This window comes from Anarhichas minor, unplaced genomic scaffold, assembly GCF_050575085.1.
Source record: "Anarhichas minor isolate MPS153535 unplaced genomic scaffold, ASM5057508v1 ptg000049l, whole genome shotgun sequence".
Taxonomy (NCBI): domain Eukaryota; kingdom Metazoa; phylum Chordata; class Actinopteri; order Perciformes; family Anarhichadidae; genus Anarhichas; species Anarhichas minor.
Window position 1 is genome coordinate 2600326 of NW_027466495.1, and position 23584 is coordinate 2623909.

At 41.6% G+C, this 23584-nt stretch overlaps 1 protein-coding gene across 2 annotated transcripts in view; it reads right to left on the reverse strand.

Moving 5' to 3' along the window:
* The window catches only part of kcnip4a (potassium voltage-gated channel interacting protein 4a), a 90237-nt gene that overhangs the window by 59184 nt on the left and 7469 nt on the right, over positions 1-23584 (reverse strand). The window contains exon 1 of one of the 2 annotated variants that reach the window (XM_076112351.1): positions 10660-11005. The exons of the other annotated variant lie outside the window; for it this stretch is intronic. Within the exon in view, the coding sequence (XP_075968466.1) occupies positions 10660-10744 (85 nt within the window). The 5' untranslated portion in view covers positions 10745-11005. Of the gene's footprint in view, positions 1-10659; positions 11006-23584 lie in introns of those variants that run through there. 2 annotated transcript variants of the gene reach the window in all.

Below are 23584 nucleotides of genomic sequence, written 5' to 3' on the forward strand. Positions count from 1 at the left end.
ACTGCTCAAACCTCATTCAAATGTCTTTTTAATGGCAGCATACAAACAACACAATGGACCACATGTTGGCCTCTCTCCAAGATCAAACCAAGGGTTATATTTATTTTATGTGAAGCCACTCAGGAAATCTGCACATGCAGCTATGGGCACATACTTGCTTTGGTATCCACAAAAATTATGCAATTAATCATAAAGGGTCGCTGTATAATATTCATTTTATACCGTACCGCATGATAACATCACGCTCGTTTATCCTCTGTACCATTTCAGTCAGCCTGATGCATATAGCCTTCCATCTTACTGGTTTTGTGCGTCTTTTCACTAAGCATTATCAAATGCTATAATGTGATATTTAGACAACAGGGGTTAAGAGATTAATATTTACTTATACATGTATGCAAACACACATTTGAAGAGGTGACAGAGTATAGGATAATGATGTTCATAGTGACGTTTTCTCTCTAAAGCCAAAGTAAACTCCATTATTAGGGATTTGTAGGGGAGGACCACAAAACCAAATGCCTCCTTGTATATTTTATTCACTGTAGAAATTCAAAAAGTAATATGATTTGCTAATACTGGCTGATGTGAATTAGGAGAGTCTTTTTTCAGCTTCAAGCACTGGTAAGATGGAAAGTTTGTGGTAGGTAAAAGTCCTACAATCTGTTGACACGGTTTCATCTTTCAGATTCCACTGGCCAACGTTTTTTCTATGACATAAGACAATATATAGGACAATATTTTCCAACTGTGATTTAAAATTTTGAGTAGTCACAGTCACATAACATGATTATAAAGCAAAACTCTTGAACTGACCCCGAAGGCCTGTTTATACTAAAGCTCTGAATTTTTACTGAGGCAGGAGTCTGAACTCAAACTTATCTCCTGCCTCAGCAGAGAAACAGTTTAATCTCAAGATGGAGACACGTAGGAACTATTTTCAACCGAATGATGCACTGAAAATGGTGCAACACAGCATTGGCCACACAGATCTGGGAATGTAATGTGACCTGGCTTATTTATTTATTTGTGTCTGCAGAAGCTGAGCCTAGCTGTCAAAGGAATCGATTGAAGTGTGCATACCTCTGCACACAGAGGAAGAGGTGCAGTTTAAAAATCAATTAAAAGCACTTTTTTGGTTACTTTCTTTCTTGTTCATTAACATTGGCAGAGAGGAATGGTTGGCTTCTCTTGTGAAACTGCCACCTCGGGGAATTGTTTTTCCGGCTCATTCCCTGGCATCAAGTGATACATTTCTCAAAAGGACAAGAATGGAAATACAGGAAGCAAATATTGCTTAGTCTGCATCTCTATTTACTCCCTCAGCGTTTCCATCTCGACTCCACTGACTCCAGCTCAGATTACACGTTTTGTTTTTCTTTCCCCACAAACAGGAAGCCGTTTTATTGTTTTTAAGAGATTACAACTGTACACTACAAGAAAGGAATCCCCAGGCTGAACAAGAGGAGAGGCAAGCAAAAAGAGATCGTGGTATTATAAACTTTTGTGCAATGTTTTGGAATCTGATCAACCTTTAAATTCAAAGATCTACGAGCCAAACTGGCTTTCCCGGATTGTCATTGTCTCACTGATACATTGAGCATTTTTTTCATGTATATTTAGTCTGAATGCTCGGTAACGTCACAATAAGGCTCCAATGCAGTTATTGTTACAGACTAAGCCACAAATATCTACCTGTTTGCACTGTACTTAGGCTGTTAGACCTGACGGACCACGGTCTGTCCCGACGTAACCTGGTTAAAGTAGGCTGGCAACATTCTTCACAACAACACTAACTGCCGAGATAACAGTGAGAGATATAAAATGCAGCACAAATACTTCCCTTTGCCCTTTTGTCGTTGGGCGAAAAAAACCTGTGGCTTTGCATCCAAATGTGTTTCCCCTTCAAAAAGGAGGATATAGAAATCCATGTGACCAATAAATCATGCCAATCCAACGATAACATTTACACCATCACTGAATCAAACCAACCCATTATCTGGACTATAAATAGCTCTAACTATTCCACAATACAGTTTTACCACTGGGCAATGCCATGTAAGTGTAGATCTCTTCCCATAAGATTTATTACAATCAGTTTAAACAGAATCAGAGATCACAGAAAAACACACAGATTTCCTTTGGGGGCACAGTTAAATTACAGAAGAGAAGAAAAAAAACGACAGCAGGAGAAATAGGGCGAAGAACCTGAAAGGAGGAACAAGTGCAAAGGGGCGATCTATCCTGATTGGGAACAAATAGAATGCATCAAGCAGCCCGTCGGAGGCACTAGAATGGGCAGTGTGATCTGTGGAGCGCTGCCTACGAAGAGAAAGGCCTTAGCCGTATTGGTGAAGCTCAGTGATTGCCGAGGCAGAAGTCCTGTAAATGGCAAACACAAATACTTTTTCCTCCGTTGCTTTGCATTTAAATTGAATCTGCGACAGTTTCGGTGACGCGTGCAAAATGCAGGAGACTGAGGAGAAATAACACCTTGCTTCCCCGGAGGACGCTCCGTTGCTCGGTGTGTCATACATCACCTCCTCTACTCTTTGCGACATTCACACGTTGAGCTGCAACCATTTAATCTGTTGGAGGTATTTTTGCAGTGTCATTCTTAAAAGGAAAAAGCTGCAGCAATCTGTCCCAAATTCAGATTGGATGTGTAACTGTATGAAAAGGATTAAATGAATCACCGCTCTCAAGCAAATGGTTTGCTTCCTTTTAAAATAGCTAAAAGAAAGAGGAAGATACAGTAGTTCAACTAAAAAAAAAAAACAGTCACAGAAATGTGGCTTTTATAGGCTCTCTGACGGAGGTAATGTTAAAAGAACAGGAAGCATGATAAAAAACTGTTAACTCAGTATTCTCATACTGACACCCACCTTACAAGCGCTACAAACATGAGGCCTGCTCCAGGTAATTTATCAATTAATTTGGGCCGATAAATGCTCTAACAGTGATGTCAGACGAGCAAGATCCTTCTTGTTTACACCTGCCCGGCGTTGACGGAGTTATCCAGGTAAGTAATGGGGCGAAAGGTGGACCTGTCTGCAGAATGATGGAGATGGAGCACCTTTGGCTGCATGGCCGTCTGCGCCGAGCTGCGCCTGAGAGTGTGACTGATGATAACGTGGGTGTGGGGAGTTGATGGTTGTGGGGGGGAATGTGGGCTTAATCTTGGCCATGACGCCCACAGACCAGGCGGTACCGAGTGGCTAGGTTGTAGTGTCCTTTAATTGGAGCTTATTGAGTGCTGAGGATGGGCAGCAACATTCTGGTCACACAACAGCACATTATCCTCTGCACCCTGCAACGCACACAAACCCTGAGCTGGGTCAAACGGCATCGGAGACCATACCGGCTACTCAAAATATATTGGAAACATGCACCAAAGAAAAATGTGATTATTGTGCGCACAGCTCATCTCATTGTGGAAAAATACAAGGAAATGTATGCATACCAGTGAATGATTGAAATCTACCTTTTTGACCATGAACATGCAATAGTGATGCCATACTGCAGCTATTTTACTCTGCAGTGCCTCAGATGCCAATAGTGTGGTATATCTAACAGAAAGGACTGCAAGGAGCACATACTCTCTCCGTGGGACTGTATATAAAGCGTGTGTGTGCAAGTCTAAGTGTGTGTATACATTCTCTCTGTCATTAGCTCTCACCTTCAGCTCGCTGACTCTTAATCAATGAGACACCTATGTGAGAAATAAACCTGCTCCACAGTGACAGAAGCCAACAGTAATTCAGAAGTTAAACACTTCTTGCACTACCTGCCTCGATCTAAGCAGCACACACACACACACACACACACACACACACACACTTTGTTTTCCTGATGCAGTGCACTTCGTTAACTTGGTCCCTGGAAATAATTGGTTTTGTGCAAGATTATTAATACTTGTCCAAAACTGCTGAAAAGCACTGAAGAGCAACGGCCCTTTATGTCATAAGTAGAACAAAACCTCACATCCGTTACTCAGGAAAAGCGGAAACTCATTACTCCACACCAAAAAAAATTTACATCCTGCATCTTGTCCAACTTTTCATTGCCTCACTTTATCCAACTTGACATTTCAGGCAAACCTCCGCTTTCTGTGAGGGAGAACGATCCGTCCAAATTTCAATCTCGAACCAATCACAGGAGACAAGGAAACAATTTGAGAACAGCCATTGTCATCAGTGGATCCACACTTTACTTCAGCACTTTCGGTTGTGCATGATTCTTGCATAAAACGTGTGATTATCTAAGCGCCTATTCGGGGGTTCCTCTTGTTTATCGCCAATCTGACCCTCAAAAGTGTACCGATTCTCCTTGTGTTGGCAGGTAGCAGGCGCAGGGCTGCAGTCCCAGTAATTGCCAGCTAACGGAGCATGGAGAGGACATTATCTCAGCCAGGGCAACTGACAAAAGGCAGCATTTGAAACAAAGAGCCTCAACAGGAAATGAAGTGATTATAAAGTGTGCGAGAGGAGATAAAGTTGAGTAGGAGAGGAGAAAGTGGGATGTAAAGCTGGAAAGGACAAGCAGGATCATATGGATGGTGAAAGAACAAGGAAGGAAAGGGTGGGAACTTTTTAATTTGACTCAACAATGGTAATGATCACTTGAGGGACAGTTGGAGCAGATAGCAAAAGCAGCGGGGTAATAGAACGATTCTCTGAGGTGATAACAACAATGAGCTAAGAAAACAACCAAACTAATTAAACTCCTCTTAATGGTCCCCCATCTTACAGGGCACACAGTCTTCCACTCAGGTTACCTCTTTCTTATTTAATATCTTCCATAATCATGAAAACAGTGTGTACCGATTATTGTGTCATCTTTGTTTTTTCACTGAATTTCCTGCTGGATTCAACACAGTCATACCTCGTACACAGCAGCTTTGTAACTCAACCATGCTCCCCAAACTAAAAATAACCCCGCCATCAGAAGGACGCTCGTTTACAAACATTAGCACAAATGGGAAAACTGATTATGTGGGCTAGCGAGGGTGATTTAAATGGGGAGGCACACGGGATAAGGACAAGGCAAATATAGAAAACATGAGGGGAAAATCAAATTCAGGCAACTTAATTGGTGGATGTTGTGGTGACAAGAGAGGCGATCAATAAAAGCACAAAAAACACAAATGTAGCTAATGTGTCAGTGTACCCAATCTATAGCACTTGATGTCCCTTTAATTGGGTTCCAACACATTCATCTCAGTAATAGTCTGTGAGAGTGAAAATGTAATGGCGTACAGTACACCAACAGTGTGATTGGATTCCCCTGACATATGAAGCATTAATCACTCTTTACAACTGTGCGCGTGACATCTCTATGAAAAGCACATCATTAACTAATTATTTATTCTACATTTAGTAATTAATAACGAGGTACAGATTTGCTGGAATTATGAGTGACAGCAGAATTCCTCTGCAACCACAGGAAGAAATTGAATAAATGACTACATTGACATTGGTGTTTTTTTAGGTGCTTCTATAGAGCAGAATTGATGCAGAGATCCAGGCCTGATTACCTGCCACGACAGAAATGCTGGTATCGTTTTACACAACACTGGGCCAGTAAGTCTTGCAGTACTTAAACAATCGTGTTACTCCTTTTCAGTCAGGAAAAGGGGGATCTGAGTGGACCAGCCTGGGTTTAGCTACTGTACGACATGCTGGCAACGTAGCCAAGCACTGTGTGCACTGACCCAACGAGCAAAAAAGAATCTGTGCAGTTCTAGTGTTGGGCGGCAACACAGCAGCAGAAACCAGAAACCAGAAGAAGGCTGTGAGGCTGTGAAACAAAGAGACAGTGAACCGGGGCTGCCAGGAAGCTGATATGGATACAGATATCACAGTCAGATGTCTTCTTTCGGCCCTTGCCAAAGGCAGTGAACCTTGGAAAAGGGGTCATGGTGAAAGGTTAAAAGAAAGCGCATTACAAGATGACACTGATACTTGTTCTACTTTTTCCGTTATGCGAGAGGCTTGGCAGATATGCTTCGATGTTCTGGATCACTACAACATCCTGTTCTGTCTTCAAGTCAGTGCAACTACATCTTGGTACAGTAAGTTCACAGTAGACTCAGAAGGGAAAGAAACAACACAGTGTGCATTATCATTAGTTTCCTCTCACATATTTATGAAACGAACGTAAAGAGCATGAAGGACATACATTGCTCATAAACAATATACAAGAGTTTGTTTGCAATCGTTTGATGCATTTAACTCCTTTATAGAGACACTTTCTCCCACATTTTTTCCCGTTATAGTTCATAACTAACAAATCATGTGTTGCACAGTATGGACAGAGGCGTATGTGTGTATCACACTCTGAAGTTTGAGGTTTGTCAGGTGAGTCAAGCAGATGCCATGTTAGCTCACTGGGTGTGAAAGAAAACATTATGCAACATGGTCAGCCATCTGTTATTGTTGCCTGACCAAACATCACGGCAGAAACGTGGCGCTACAGAAAGTATACTACTTTGTGGTTTTGGACATTGTGATAAATTTAAGAAAAGAAGCTATGAACCAGCTGAAGAACAAAATGAAGAGGAACAATTGGATGCTCCCTTGGTCATTTTGTTCTACTTTAATATGTTATGAACTCTGTAGAGGTGGCAAAGATTCATACATTTATGCAAATTATTAGAGAAGTGGCTCAAAGGCTGTTAATCCACAAAGCAAAGGTTATTAGGTTTCTCTATAAGCAAAGCAGCTATGACCTGACACACTAGCTTGTGATATATTTATGTATGTGCAATGTTTTATCACCGTCTATGTTAAAACTTTGCAGACGCTACACTATACATTACGACTATGTTGTCTGCTCTAAACCACAGCCGATACACTACATCAAGCAGTGTTAAATAGCAACTCTTTACTTGCCATTCAGAGTGGGGACACCGCTGCACAGACGTGATGCCAACCCAGCCTGCCTGTGGGTATCAAATATTCAGTGTTTGGTCAGGGATTATGTGCTTTGAACGTGCTGTCCTCATGGGACAGGTGGAACATGACCTGCTAATAGCCATCAGGAAACCACAGAGAGGGAAACAAAGACGGGTCCTCGCGTCACTGGGCAGGCCCCCCCACACATGCTCCCAAGTGCATGCTGAAAAGTCACCGAGTACATTTTTCACAGCATCGTCTGGTGTCCATGGAGTGGATGAGTACCTCCACATCTCAACTCAAAAAGAACAGACTTTTCCCTTGCAGTACATTTCATGTTCTTTGATTTCAGTTTCTTTGGCACCAGATAAGACCCCTTTCTCAACTTTTAATTAGTGTAGAACTAAATAGGCTTTTTCAGTGATTCAACATATCCACAAATTATCCTAAGCAGTAGATGAAAAGGTTTATCTCGAAAAGTAAATTCCAGACAGATATTATTCTTCGGTTTCGGACTACATTGTCTCAAAGGACCTTGAACTCGAGCCACATCTCCAAAAATAAACTATTTAAGGAAAATCCCTTTAGGGGGGAAGTGGGGGATGTGGACTGGTGCGAGTGCTGAAGGAAAGCTGGCAAAAAATTCCAGGAGAAAGGACGTAGACGTCTCTCTGCTTGCCCTGTTGCCCCTGCAGTCCTGACCCAGACAAGCTGTGCCCTGTCCCCTGAACGGGTATACACAAAATTCGGAAAGGAATAGTAGTGGAAATCCAGCACAATTTTGCACAGTTGAGAAACAAACAAAAAAAATCCCATTTAGGTGATTTAGTAATAAAAATCTTGAGGGAAGAAATAAATGCTCGTTTGGCATTTACTGCATCCCTGCGCAACCAATATATAATCATTTGAAAGCTCAGAGACATTACAGTCGTTCCCCATTGTTCCATTACGAAGAACAAGGCCACGGAAATATGTATCATCAAAAAAAATACTGCATTGACAAGCTGAATCTAACCATCTAACCGCTAGAAATCCATAAAAGCAGGTAAAATGCTCACAGAGGCTCATCAAAGCTTTGATCGCACAAAGAAAAGAGATACAAAGCAAACTTTTACAATTTTTTGGGTTGTTTTTTTATAAAAAGGTGAGTGCAGGGGGTCTTGAGGGTATGTATTATGATTACAATACATACAATTCATACAATAAGCTTGGACTCAGATACGAGCATGCGAGCCTGTGCTGATGAGAAAAAAAATGATGATGCATTACAGAAGCTGAGACGCCTTACAGCCAAAACACTGAGGGAAGAAGCAATCAGTGAAGATGCAGTGAAAGATTCCAGAGTAAAACAAAGTGATACAGTTGCATAGGTAAAAAAAAAGACTTGTCCGTCTCACTGCACAACCAGTGGTGCTGACTACATAGAGAATGGAAATTGAAAATGTGTCACTTAGAAGTTAGCAGCATCAATCACCCAGCTTTAAGACGTCTGAATGATCCTGACTGATACGCTGGTGGACCGGTAGCTCTCTCCGCTCATCCGTCACAGAGGCTGCGTTGGAAACGTTGGAATAGATGAAGATTTTCACTGGTGTGTGCAACAAATAACTTCCTGCCTTCCAATGTATTGCATATATGCCGACACTGCTGTTTAGATTTATAACCTGTAAGATTTATTTCCTCTCTTTTTTCCACTACAGTGGGGAAATTCAAGGCCTACTGGGCAGCACTGGTGGCTTGAACAGTTTCTGTGCTCACTGAAGAAGTCAGATAAATCATCTTTGGACTACAACTTCACATCAGTGCTAGAAATGTTTCCGCGTATACAAGGGTAATGGGGTCAAAATTGGACCTTGAACATACATCTTGTTAACAGATGATCTTGTAGATAGATCTTGCGCTATATCAAGAAAAAGCTTGTGTGGACAAAAAGCATTCACGACATTATAGATGTGATGTACAGCTCAATCTGTCCAGGTCTGTTCTGTTACATCAAACTCCATTTATATTTGAGTTCATCCTCTTGTGGCTTCCAAAGATGGAAAACAGGCTCCAGTAGTGCCGGCTGAAGTTTTCTTTTGTCCTGAAGTTCAGAATTTACCAACCAAACTAATATTCTTCAGACAATGTGGCCAATAAATAAAGAATGTTTCTCTTACTCAGCACACGTACAGTAATTGCGTTTGTCCACAGGGAAATATGTCCAGCCTTGTATTTAACAGGATCAATAATTAATAAGGACCGACACTGATATTAAAGGCCATTGTGCACCCAAACAAACACTGTAGCCTAAAGCGCAGTATGAAGCAATGACACGTCTTTTTATCAACCAAACCTATGAGGACACTAGAGGAGATCACTACCGAATATACTACATTCATCATGTTAATGACCTAAACGATCTGCCTCCCATTCCCCCCTGACCGCCACTCTGTCCCTCAGGTCAAGGAGATGGTAGTAGGCCATGGATGTATGGAATTATTCCCGACTGTATGAGAATAGTCCCCCTTTTTTTCCAACGTGTGTTTATTTCTAAATACAACAAAGTAGGAAGGAGCCAGTGCTAGAAAAACATATAGTGCAAGTCTCGCATGTACAGAAACATGTTGGAATTCATTAGCATGCTCATGTAGCACCTCTCTGGGGCTTCGCACCATCTCGCCCATGCAACGTGATGATCAACATTTTACTTGACAGCGAAGCTCAGTTAATCCAAGAGCGAAACAAGAGCCATGGAAGGCAAGGGTGTCAATGTTTGCTACTAGTCTAGTCACATCATCTGTAGAGCTCACCAGTACTGTATAAACAAAAAAGGCACACACACACACTGCATGGCCCAAGGATAAGCAATGGCAACGCAGCCTTAATGACGTATGTAAATAACCTTTAGCTCCAGTTTGATGCATACCAGTAATAAGTGCCAGTTATCAGAAGATGCTACTGCTGCTAACCTTATCCTGTATTGAACTTCTCATGGAGAAATCGGATGGTAATCCACTATAATCCCAGACTTAATATTGTTAGTACCATAGAGGCTATCCATCCTATTAGAAGGGACAGAACAAAAGGGAAACAAAATCTATTCTGCTTTGCAGTATGATACAGGTACAGAAATACTGATAAAACAAATGATGTGTGCAACAATTTCTGCTTCTGGGGAGGATTTCAGAAGGATTCTGCATTAGAATAGTGCTCCACATCATGGTTATGTTTTTTACCACATACCTTTAAGAAAATCTGAAATCTACGATGGTCAAAATTATTCAGGTGCTAGAAGCATGATAACTGCCAGACAGAGCTTGCAGACCCAATGTCAAATGCTTGAAGACATTTACATTTGAAAACCAAAGACTGCACAAGAAGCTGTTTGATTTTTTTACTCCTTCATATTTTTAATGATTTCACCTTTGCCTCTCGTCAAACTGTACTCTCATACACGCACACTTCCACAAATTATAATGCAGAGAAGGTAATAAATTCAAACCCACTCTGGAAATCCTCACAGTGCTATAGCAGGGTTTGCAGGCATACATGTACACATGTCCTAAACAGTACGAGGCATTGATGGTATGAAAGTGTCCTAACTCAGCCCCATGTCTCCAATATTAACTTTGCAAAGAGACAATTTTATCAAAACATGAATCAAGTGGAGAAGTTTGACCAAACTGCCAAAAGGACGACGCCACAATCGCTGCAGATTTAAGGGAATCACCGCAAATGGAAACACAGGAGGGAGCCTCTCAGAGTCCCCTAGGAGCCTTACCGGTGTTAAGCGTGCCGGTGACAAGTCTGTACAGGTACTGTGCGAACTTGAAGATCTCCCGCTTGCACCTTTTCCTGCAGCTCATCTTTGCTCCTTGGAGGGAGGGTGCTTGGAAAGGTCAGCACAAATGGAGAGCCCTCGCTTCAGGGTTAACAAAAAAAAAAAAAAAAAAAAAAAGAATTCCAAGGAAGACTTTTACTTTGACAAGGTCCCGTGACAGGACAAGTGTCCTCTTCTCTCCTCCTTTCCTCTGGTGGTGTCAGCGTGGCCCTTGTGTCTGCGTGTGGCGGGAGCAATGATCATGAGTGAGTGGAGAGCAGTGACTGGGGGCTCACGTGTGTGCATGTGTGTGTGTGTGTGTGTGTGTGTGTGTGTGTCTGGGCTTGAGCGGCTCCAGGGTAAGGCTGCCTGATGTTGTACGCTTTTCTTTTGTCAGGTCATGAATATTTGCTTACCGGTGGTTTACCTCCTGCTTTCTTGGGAAGGTTGGGGGGGCTTCTCTCAGTCTCTTTTTTTCTTCCTCCCACAACTCACTCCTCCTCTTCAGACTTTTCCTGCAACTCCTCTGAGCAAACACGCTCCTACTCTTCCTCTGTGTTACAAGAGAATACCCTGTCGGCTTCACAATACAGTGGTTATCCAATGAGTCTCTGTATCGGTCTCTCTCAGACACACAAACAAACACACACTCCCACACTTGATCTCGTAGTGTGCCTGCTGCTCGCTCTACTCAGCACCATCTGTGGATGTTTTACACTCACTGACGGTTGCCATGGAGGTGTGGTCTGATTGGCCCGAGAGGAGGAGGAGGAGGAGGAGAAGAAGAAGAGGAGAGATAGAAAGCACACAAGGAGGAGGAGATATATAAAGGAGAATTAAGGGGAAAGTGTCCACCAATGAATCCGCAATGACCGTACATTACGGGGCCGCCGCATCGCGTGTAAGTGAAGGATTAAACAATGAGTGACAGTAATAGACAACGTTAATGGTAAAACATGGGCTCTTGAGAGGGACGTGGTTGAGGGAGTGTTAAATACACTGTCAAAATAAAAATAAAAAGTCCACAGACAAAGGAAGGGTCGAGGGAGAAGCTGTGGAGCCAATGTTTGTGAGATTTCCTGCGAACAAATGTCAAGGTCAGTACTAATAATGACTGACAGGCTATGCCCAGCGTCCGCGAGGACATTAGGACCAACCAAGTGCATCATCTTCTCCACTAATTAGCCCACACTGTATCTCAATTGCACTCATCCATCAATGCCAAGCTCTCCCATCTGAAACGCCTGTCATTAACTCAAACCTTTAACTGGCTCCACTCGTATTTCTGCAGTAAATTTGCCGAAGAAAACACTGACTTGTTCGCTTTTTCTCATTATTACACGTCCATCAGGCTGACGGGCACAGGTATGAAATAAGATTGGGGTTTAAATTTACACTGAAACAGGGTTGATATTCCACAGGTTACCAGGCAGAAAGCAGGTCTATTTTGGTGAATCCTGCTCCATGTAGAGCCTTTGCAGACTCCGACCTCAACTCAACACAACTCAACACAAACGCACACATGCATACACTCTCTGGACAGGAATGAGTAGTGAGGGGATGGTTCCACAGGCAGGAATAAAAAAAAAGTGTGGCAGGGGACATGACAGACAATGACTTTTAAAATTGTTTTGCAGTTGTTTGCAGAAAAGTTGCTTTTTCTTCATTGACCATTGACAAAAGCAGGCTTCTCAGTTCTAGCTGCCGACAATTATTCTGGCTGAAATAAAAAAATGTGCCCTTCCAGTGCAGCTCCCCCTCCCTCTGTCCTAAGCCCCTCCCACCAGACGAGCTGACAAGTTAACCTTTATCTCAGTCTTCTAATGCCGTGTTCACACCATTAGGGCATGGCTGCAACAGTTGTTCCTACAGACAGCTTTACAGTTCAACAAACAATAAGGACACGTGCGATATCCCCAAGTGTGCGTTGTGTCTGTTTCTGTGCATTCGGTCCATATTCCACCCACCAAACCCCTGAGAACACTTGTGTGCAATGCCATTACCCGTCATCCAGTCCCCGCTTTCCATTTCCATCCATGTTTCCGATAAACAAACACATTGACAAGTTATATTCATACGGCCACCTGGGAGCAGCTACACTGGAGTATTTTCAGGAGACACAACTGTCCAGAACAAACCGAGTCCAATGAGGTTTGCCACCTCGCTAGTTCTGAAGGGAACAGATGGTGTGATTGGCAAACTAACACTCACCAACCTTACAATTTGTTTCTAGGAAACACAGCATTTAACTAAAAGTCACTTTTTTTCCTTCAAGCCTACACTCTCAAGGGCTCCCCATCCCCCCTGTTGAGTGCGAAGTGTGATGTGTGGAACATATCGCCACATTCCAAGTCCATATACAGTCAGGAAAATCTGTGAACACGAGTCATGTTTACCTTAATGAGTTTGGTTGAGGCAAAACAAAAAAGCGATAAGGAGGCTGGGGTCAACACAAACACAGATGCTGAAATCTTTGACGGATGTGTGGCTAAGTTTAAAGACAAATCACATGTGCAAGTTATATCTGCTGATCAAAGAGGGTTTTATACTTTCAGGTTTGTGTGAAGGCACAAACTCAGAATTTAAGAATGAATCATCATGTGTTGATAAAGAATCAATACATGAAATGCAATCTGAATTGTAGCAACTAAAGCATCAAAGTTTTAAACCTGACGCAGAATAATTTGTCGAGACACTCCTTAAACCTACCAGACAACTTTACTTGGTTAACTGTGGACTGATTTCACCTATGTTCATGAAAAAAGTATTTCACAGTATAATGTTAAAAATGTCAATTAGTCTTTAAAACCTCTTTGAAGCTCACCCCTCTGAAGCTCATTCTAGAATATAAAGTCCCAAAGAAACTTTTCAGTCTTTCCAGACTTTGATGGAACATGAGCTTTTTCATGTTGCACCCTGCAGCAACGACAGAAGGGACATGAAATAGGCTCCACTCAGGGAGAAGTTGACAGATATATCGATCCATCTAGAAAACAGTAACTGCAGGTGCCGGGGGTGAGAGCCACCATTACCACCGAGAGCTTCCCCCCCCCCCCCCACCCCACTCCTGTGTAAAAGCAGCTTGATCGGCTGTAAAACTGCAGAGAGCAGCTTGTCGTCAAACATCAGGGCAAAATTTACTACCATAGACATCCTCTGCTAAATGTATAAATGCCAAACAGCAGTAAAATGTCTGCCATTAAATAAACAAACCGCATGATGGAAATCAGAAATCTACACGGAAGCTAGCTCTGCTGTAACACAAAGCACCAGAGACGAATGAAAAACTGCCTTTGAATCTTTGAAATGAGAGTACATGATACATCTCCATCAGTGCGGGCCAGAAACTGGGAGCTTCGGGGAATCTGGCCACTAAATTGAACATCAAGAGCTGAGCCACAATCTATAACGCACCCGTCTGCAGTGGAGTGCGCTTCACTGCGCCGGATAAGTGCTCCACCTATACTCACCTTACCCCTGCTTGACAATATCCAGCAAAAGGTTGGGAAAGTTGTTGGAGTGGAGCAGGACACTGCCCGTTGTCAACTGGTCAGCCGTAGACATGTCAGATTTGTACTATTTATCAAACAAATGTGTACATTTTGGGGGTTTTCTTGCCCCTAATGAAGGATACCCCTAAAGGAGGCATGTTAACAGCTTGTGCAGGTATTGATTGGATGTAAGGCAATATAATATTGTATTTACTCTCATGTATTAACCACTGCAATTTAGTTGTATATGTTGTTTGTGACTCGTGAATTATGATTCTACTTTCTATTAAATATGTATTAGTGTTCTATCAAAGAAACACTTCTATTATTTGCTCCATGGGAACAGCAAACATGAAAAATGAATGGAGACGATTAAACTGTTATTTCCGTCAAATAAACATCACAAGAAAACTCATTAACAGCACAGCTACAAAAGCCTGCCTTGTCAAACCCTGCAGGCACAGTATCTGCAGGCTCATTAGACAGGCACCGAGTGTAATGTCCTCCAGTACCTGAACGTATCGCTGAACACCAGCATGCACACAGAGATGAACAATATCTGCAGTATTCAGTACCAACAGCCAGCTCGGCTGAGTTTTGGCCGAGCAAGGAAAATGTAAATACGTCATCAGGACAGTACAGGAACCTCATACCATAGCCTAAACTGGAGCTATCCATATCAGGCGAAAAGGCGAAGTTAGTGGACCTTGCCCTTGACAGTTACCTCTCACGGACCGAGCATATTAATAAAGTTGTTAGTAATGTGGCCGAAGTGTTCTCCCTCTTGAATTTCATATCCATGCTATATCATCCTACATCATTATAATCATTGAATTAAGGCTGCAACTTACAATTATCTCCATTATTGAGAAATATGATGGTATTTTCATGATGCATTGATTAATCTTTCAGTCTTTACAAGTTGTTCAATAGTGCTAATCACATTGATCTAGACCTGTAAGTGCAAAACAGCAAATTCTCACATTTGAAAAGCTAGTAACCGTGTATGTTCAGCAATTTCAAAACACAGACTATTTGTTTCAGTGCCAATTTAAATATTTAAAATGGCAAACTTCCACCTTTGTCAAATAGGTGACTGCAAGGAAAAACAGTTAAGCTTGCATTCGTATTAAAAGCAACAATATCATGAACACAAAAGCCAATGTGTACATGAAAACTGGTCCAGCTCCCAAGCACAACCAAGAAAAACATGCACGTAAACAAAAGCCCCTCAACTTGAGTCACCATAATCCAATAGTGGACATTGTACTGAGTAAGTAAGCTGCGAGGAGACTATAACGGCATCAGTTCTGTTTATACGGTTCTATGGAGGAATAAATCCCCAGAGAATGTCCTGCATTAACATTCCTGCTGCAGATGATTTCAAGAGTGAGGGGGAAAATAACTGGAAACAGTAGATATACGGAAGACTAAGGGTGATGCATTCGATTTCTGATAGAACAGTTAAGTCTGGGCTCTCGGCCCAGAATTGCTTACCGCATACACAATTTCACGAGCCTCAAAAAGATGGTGAGGTGATAATATGATGCAGCATTGCCAAACGTGCACAATGACAGTCGAATGGGACATTCTCACAGCGGAGAGGCAGACAATCAGAGAATAAAACAACAAATAAATATCTTGGTAAGTGGTCAAAATGTTCATTCGCATTGAGATCTGAATCCATATCACTTCAACAGAGGCAGTTAAAACCTCAATCATTTGCAGCGGGAAATAAATTTAACTACATTTTTTAAATCCTCTTGGAAAAGGAAATGATGAGTGAACTGTGGGGTTTCACATTTATGCCTGCCTCATACTTTCTATCAGGGCGAACCCAATAAAAACACGGGGTGGGTGCAGTGCAGTTCTCTTTGCCCCACATGAAGTTTATGGTTTTGCTCAAAGGCGTAATACGACTGTCTAAAAATGCTGAATTGTTGTAGAAGCCTCACAAGCCATCTGAAGAATTGTTTGGGGTTTCTCAATGTCAGAAATGTACAAATAAAGGTTTTCTAGACTGACTGGCTTTAAACATTGGGTCTGCGTCCTGCAGCCAACAGGGAGCAGAGAGCAGAGCCCTGCCTCGGGAGATGCAGGACACTCTAAACGGCTGCTATAGCAACCTTTATGGAGATAAAGCACACAGATGCGGTCATCAGGGAAAAAAAGGTTGATCGATTTTGCTAAGCTGCCATTAGGAAAAAGGTTAGCCGATTTGTTAAGAGCATATTAGGAGGGGGAAAAAAACAACAATGTCTGAGGGGATCTTTGGTGTTAGTGATGATAAAGTGCTCCATGTAACAATTAATGCTGCATTTTCATCGGCAGATCAAGTTAGCATTCTGGGAATAGACGTGAAGGCTGGACACGAATCAAAGCAGAGTAGGATTCCCGTTTCAGCCCGTCTGGGTTCAAATATAGGAACCATTAACCAATCAATGAGCAGTGATGGATAATAATTTCTTCATGCTGACCAAGACTAACTCAGCAGAAAGACAACAGCTTGTGCTTTGCCTGAAGAAGTATTACCATGTATTTTTAATTAATTCTTATTTCATCACACTGCTTTAGATTTGTAAAGTAAATTAAATATATAACTGCAACTGAAGATCATTTTTATTGCTAATAAATCTGCTGATTATTTTCTTGATTGTTCTATAAAATGTCAGGAAATAGTGAGAAATGGCAATTATGAGCCCAAGGTGATAAACCCAAAGAGATGACACCTTATTGTGGAATTCTGATTCGGTGTCGTACATGTACAGAATATTAAGCATACTTCCACACATAATGTGTCCTAAAATGCTGCTGATGAGAACCATTTTGAGATCATGTAAAACAACTCGGTGCTTTTCTGAATCATAACGTCAGCGGTAGCTGTGACAATGCAGGGTGTCACTGCAGATGAGAGCCGGGTCGATATCCGAGGACCGTAATGAATTGCTGATGACATCAGTGTACTAATGTTAGCACAACTGTTCCCTGAGGGCAATGCTGAAAAGCATATGGGATGCCTCCTCACATTGAAATCCATTTACAGTTGTATGCACTTTACAGACCATGTAGATGCAGCGTGTGAATACTCCGCGTTGCAACAGCATAATGGATCGTCATACTGAACGTATGGCAGGTTTTGAAAATTTCGCTTTCTCTAAATGCTTATCAGGATCCCCACTGCAGTCACTCTTCATTGGCATTCATTACCATTCTTTAGAATCGGGCGTTTTGAAAAGGTCATTACAAAAAAACTGATAAAACCCCCTTCATTGTGAATCTGCTGATGGGATACTTGGAACAGCACAAACCTGAAATGCAATCTCACGTTCCTCCAAGTGAGAACACGTTACTGTACATCTCTGTCATCACTCCTTCGATGCGTCTATCTACAACTCTGGCTGGGGCTATTTGGGGAGATGAAGGCTCTCGAACAAGACACTGATAAGGCTAACTCGCTTTGTATGTCCATTCACATATAGCTGAGAGGGGGGCCTGGAATTATTCCCTGAGAAACTCACCAAACGGAGTGAGATGGACCAACGGTTTATTTATTCCCATGTCTTTTTTCTTTTGTTAAATTCATTAGATGTCTGAACCATTCCCCAAGGCTCTTACGTTTGCAGTGACATTGCAGCAACATTCACCTGTGATCCTGTTCAGTCATTTCTTTTGATATGCATATTCAAAACATGGACCGGTTATGATCGGTACTTTAGCTTGAAGCATTTCTCAAAACCCTCATGGAGGTCCAACACCTCATTATCTCTCCTTTAAACAATGTCCTTCATGCTCACTACTGCCAACAGTGTGTACGTTGGGGCGCCGCTGTGGGATTATGAACGTCCTGAGGGGACATAAAAGTTGTATGAATTCTAATGAGACTTTTTAGATTGCTCATGTATCAGATTTTCGACTCCCTGTGGACGAAATCAGAGACGAAAATGTCAGACGCAATGTGCTGTTCTTACGTCATTAAGTAATGCTATCTGTATGATACACAAGGGAAAACATCTGATTTCGACCACTTAGACTGCAACTCGGTCTTTGAACAGAGGCAAAGCCTGGTGCGTCTCAAGTACTGCCTTTGCCGCTCTGAACCGAAGACAGCTCTTCCACAGCTCAGCCTACATCTGTGAGCAGAGCAGCTGACCTTCTGTGTAATTGGAGGGCTTCTCAAACAGAGGAGCATGCTGTCCATCTTATAAAGTGAGGGCAAAGAAGTTAATGCATGGTCCCTGTAGCTTATGCATGCAGGTGACCTGATAGAGAACTTCACTGATCGGTGATGCTAATGCTTGAAGGTTCACCCAACAGAGAGCAGCGTTTAGTATTGGTGAGCGCTCTTTAACGATTAACGGGGGGGGGGGGGGGGTTGTTAGCAAACATGCTAAAGCATATTTCTTACATCTTGTTCTAGTTTCTCAAATTTGCAGATTTGACAGTTTTCTTTGTCATATTTGACTCATAACTGGCAGTCAGAAATATCCGTGAAATAAACTTAGCGGCGATCATTTCCAAATAGGCATATTAGTCGCTTGCTTTGACAGAACCACTGCTGTTGTAAAGTAGAGCATGGATTTAATTAGCGGAGGTATTTTGCTGGTGGTAACGTTATAAGTTACAATCAAGTCCTACACATGGGGAAATACATGCTGCAGAGCCCTGAATCCCCGCCCCCACTGCTGAACAGAGCACTGTATAATATATAATACGGTTTATCAATATTGAACGTATCACAAGTCCACACTGCACCAAATTCAAAAAAGCTTTGCCTTGGGTCCCCAGCAATACACCCATCATGTTATGGTTATGCAAGGGACAAACCCACGTAGACACTTTCACACAGTCAGACTGAGATTACTTGATTTGTCATTAGATGAATCCAATTATAATGCCTATAATTCAAGCATATTATTACTTGTGCACGTTCAAATGGAAATCTCATTAGAATTTAATTCAACCAGGCAAATAAGCGAGCAAGTCCGACTATGATTTGTTTTTACCTATTGGTACGGTTTATTTATCGAGTGTGCAATAATGATTACGTTTCCTTTCTTGTTCACATGTCATTTTATTCGTTTTCTCAGCAAGAAAGCAAAGGATGTTAAAAGGAACAGCTGCATAAAGCGTTTAAATAAATTGTGCATTAGGAGAAAGGGACCTCATAACAGCAGCACAGAGAAAGGATCCATAAAAGACATAGATACAAGTAGAAGAAAATAGTGCAAAAGACAACTTATACTAATATCTTCTAATGTTAAAGATGTTGCTTTACTTACTCAGAAAATCTTAGTTGCAGATTTTGCCTCTTTCCCTTAAAGTTGAAGGGTTTTGGGGATTTCTGGCGACATTTAAGATCTGCCTGAGTATATCTCTGACATTGAAGAGTGGTAAGAAGAGGAAACAGAGAATGATAAAAGGAAATGGGAAAGAAATCACAATATATCTAACTAATGAAAACATCTTGCCCAGGACAGTAATGAACTCCTCCTACTCACCTCATCACTCAGTTTGATTGAGTGAGGGGTCAGCGTACGCTTTCACTGAGAGCAAAAACAATAATGATCTGGAAAGTGTCAGCCCCCCCCCCCCCCCTAATTACTGTTCCTCAGGCCAGCCGGTTCTTCAAATACGATGGCACACTAAAGTCACAGACATCATGAATCTCAACATATCTTCTGGGAGATGACTGAATGGGGAAAAGGGGGCAGAGTATGGCACCAGGGAACTGTAGATGACATTTAAATGATGGTTATATACTCTGGAATGCTGCTTCTATTTAAAATAGATAAAATATTTCAAATTTAGCAACAATAAATATTGTTATGGAAATAATCATAAGGCCAAAACACAAGAAAGAAAATTCTGACAAAACCGAACCGAAAGATTGAGGGTACGTCTGACTGACTTCTAAATCTGGCTTGAGAGTTGCGCTGTATTGACACACAAAAAACATGCATTATTTTTGTCCAACACTGACAATGGTATGAGTTGTGATGCAGGAGGAAACAGCTTTAGTTCTACATTTTCATTTCCAGCCTGAAAATGCTCAACTGTTGTTGATAGTGTGGGGTTATATAAGGATCTTGGGTTTGAATAAAATCAAATGTTCTAGTGCATCGATCTTAAAGTACTGGCCAGGCAATGTGCATGCTGATCAGTTTGTTTAAGAAGCTGCATCAAACACCTTTTCCTCAAAAGGAACACAAACAGCTCATTCTCTCAAGATTTTAAATATTGTTACTTTGATAAATGTTCTAATAATTGCACAACTCTAGTTGTATATGGTCATCATATGGCAGTTGGTTGTGTACATCTTCCTGAGTAGGAGCCAATCAGCCTTTTCCTCAATCTCTCAGGAGCACTGAATGTGAGGGTAAATAGAGCCAATAAGGGGTCGAGTCCTTGTTAACGTGCTGATGAAAGACACTAAATACAACCGTCAGTGCACATGATTCGTGGAAATGTTTTATCTATTCGTTTTACTACTTTTTTAGTCGACTCTCATGTCAAAGGTTTTGTAAGACTGTAGACTCAGCATTGTTTTTAGCTCAAAGCTAACAACAATGCTAACATGTAGATGTTGAGCTTGATCACATTTTAGTTTTGGGTATTCCATCATCTGCCTATTAGCTAATAAGCACAAAATACAATGCACTGCTGAAGCTGATAGGAATGTCTATACTATTGGAAAAAAATGTAAAAATTTGACTTGAATGATGGCAATAACAGGAAAAAGTCAGGGGATCACCAAAGTTACTACAATTCGTCCTCTGGGGCACATCAATGTCTGTATGAATTACATGACAATCCATACAGCAGTTTTTAAGACATGCAAGTATTCATCCTCTGGGGACAGTGAATGTCTGGTTCTAAGCAATTGTTCAAGCACATATAGGTTTTTTTGTGAATACATTTATGTTTTATGTAGAATTCTGTACAAAGAGAGAGAGAGTTGTTTATTACCCAGAGTTCTCTCATGAGACCTATTCAATGAGAGATCCCCCGAATAGGGCAGAAGGTCAAAACCTTTAAATCAGTCATTATTGAACACAAGATGTTAATGAATCCTAATGATTTCATTGGCAATATTTGTGCTCAGCTGATACAAATATTCAAACTTATTTTCCAGTGACTCACAGCCATTTTGAACTCAAGGCCTAACTGCTAGAAATGTGTATATCTTACAGTCTGTGTAACTGTTGCATTTTCTAGAAATAAATGTTCCTAGTATGCTCCACATTATTACAGTAATCAAATGGGAGGCCTGCCATGTACAGTAGGTGCGGCATGAAATTGCCTTGCTCAATATTCAAATTACAGTTCCCATTACATCACTAGTAAAGTCATTCAAAGTCCCCGGGGAACAATCAGGATTTGGCGTATGGTCGCCTGTATCATTAACCAGCCCAGAGCAGAAACACACTCAGCAAATAAGAGTATCAACCTCCATCGACTTATTTGTTCCTGAAAAATGCCTCACAGGTCACAGCTCTGGTTTCTTCATGGTAGCCACAGATAGAAAAGTTTTTATATTAATGAATATAAGGTGGTTCTTGAAATAAGATTAGTTCAGAGCTTACAGTAAGTAACAGGTAAACAACTGTGTGCCTATAAAAGCCACACAGAGGAATTGGGATGTGGCAGGAAGGTAATATGGTCATCCGATCAACAAACTTTTAATTCCCTTATTCTGCAGCTACACATGAAGTCTTCCCTTGAACCTTTTTACACCAGGGGGCATAACACTATTCTCTCTTGTAAAAAGCTATTTACTGAATGACTGCCTTGAAGATGAGAAAAATAAAACAACTTAGTTGCTGCCCTGGGAATAGGCAAATTACATCCACCACCATGCAGTACAAATGATCATTACCACTGCCATCGTGTTAGAAATTCATCAGCAGAAGTGGATTGCCAGTAAGCACTCCTCGAAGTATGAGAAAATGCATCACAAGGCGATTATGTGGCGAGCTAATGTTCTCTATTTTCAGAAAAGATGCCATTTCCCCAACTCGTGGAGGACCGTTTGCATGCGTCTGGATGTATGGGCAATGTACTGAATGTAACGAATCTCTTTGATGATCTAACAGTCAATTCAGTCATTTAAAGATACTGAACAAGTTGCACCAATCCAGGCTTGTACACGACAGCCTGAGTGTAATGAACAAGAACTATCACTCCAGAATAGGTGCCGTTACTTCACCTCAATGTCAAACAAACACACAGCAAGAACTCATGTGCAGACAATTTATTCTGGCGAGTGACTCTGTTAGTGTTAAGACGGCGTTAACTGTCATAACAAAGCGTATATTGTGCCATGCTAAAAACTCTGCAGGCCAGCTGAGAGCCTTCTCTTTTCCATGACCTCATTTTGTTTGGTTTCTTGTAGTTGGCCTGGTGTGGTTTCTTGACCCAATTTCTGCAGAGCGCACGTCTGCCGACGGACCGACTTGCACAAACTACAACAGTGACTTAAGAAGGACAGGCCTCGTCCACTGGGAGCACTGATACTGCTGGTTTTTTTCCCTCAAGCGAGAACAAATAGGACGGGTGCCATTAGTTGAGCAGCAAATATAGAGGCTGCCCTTAATGTGTAGCTGCATGGGTGAGAAACTTCTAACCTTCTTCTCTGTGAAAGTGAAAAAGAAACTAGAAATACCATAGAAAAAGAGTGTGTTCTGGATCGGGTCGATGCTACCAATAAGACACCAATTTACAGTTGTACAGCAAGAAAAGGACCTTCACTATGACACAAAGATAACAAAGTGAGCTTTCTTTCACAGCACAAGAAAAGTAATTCAAGCCACAAGGCACTGGCTGGCGTTTCAAGGGAAACTGATCATTTCAGTCTGACTCAAAGCTAAGATGCAATTCCAATAGAGGGCTCAGTATTGGTTGAAATGTTCCAATAATAATGCCAATATGTACTATCATTTCCATACTGGTATAAGAACATTGTTTCTTTCAGCACCCACCTTTAAGGAATATGAACGTTTTTTCATCAAACCCTTTTCCGCTAAGCGCCGTAGCCCTTGCTTGGAAATATCAGTCAGTCCGCCACTTTGGTGCACACTGAACTATCTTAACGACGGTATGGTTTGCTATTTAATTTTGTACACATTCATGCCTCCAAGAGAACTAAGCGTGGGTGATCCCAACTCTTGTGCTACTAGCAGGTAAACATGTTCCAGTTAGCCTTTGAAATATCTCAACAAACCTGTAGCCCTGTATCAGCTCACGTTAGCATCCAACAAACTAATCTAAGATGAACACGGTAAACATGTCCAGGTTTATCAGTGCGGCTGCAGCAGACTCCAGGCTGTTAAATGCCAGCCAGAAATGCCAGCCAGATTTATGCTGTAAAATATCACTTTTCGGACAGAGCATCCACC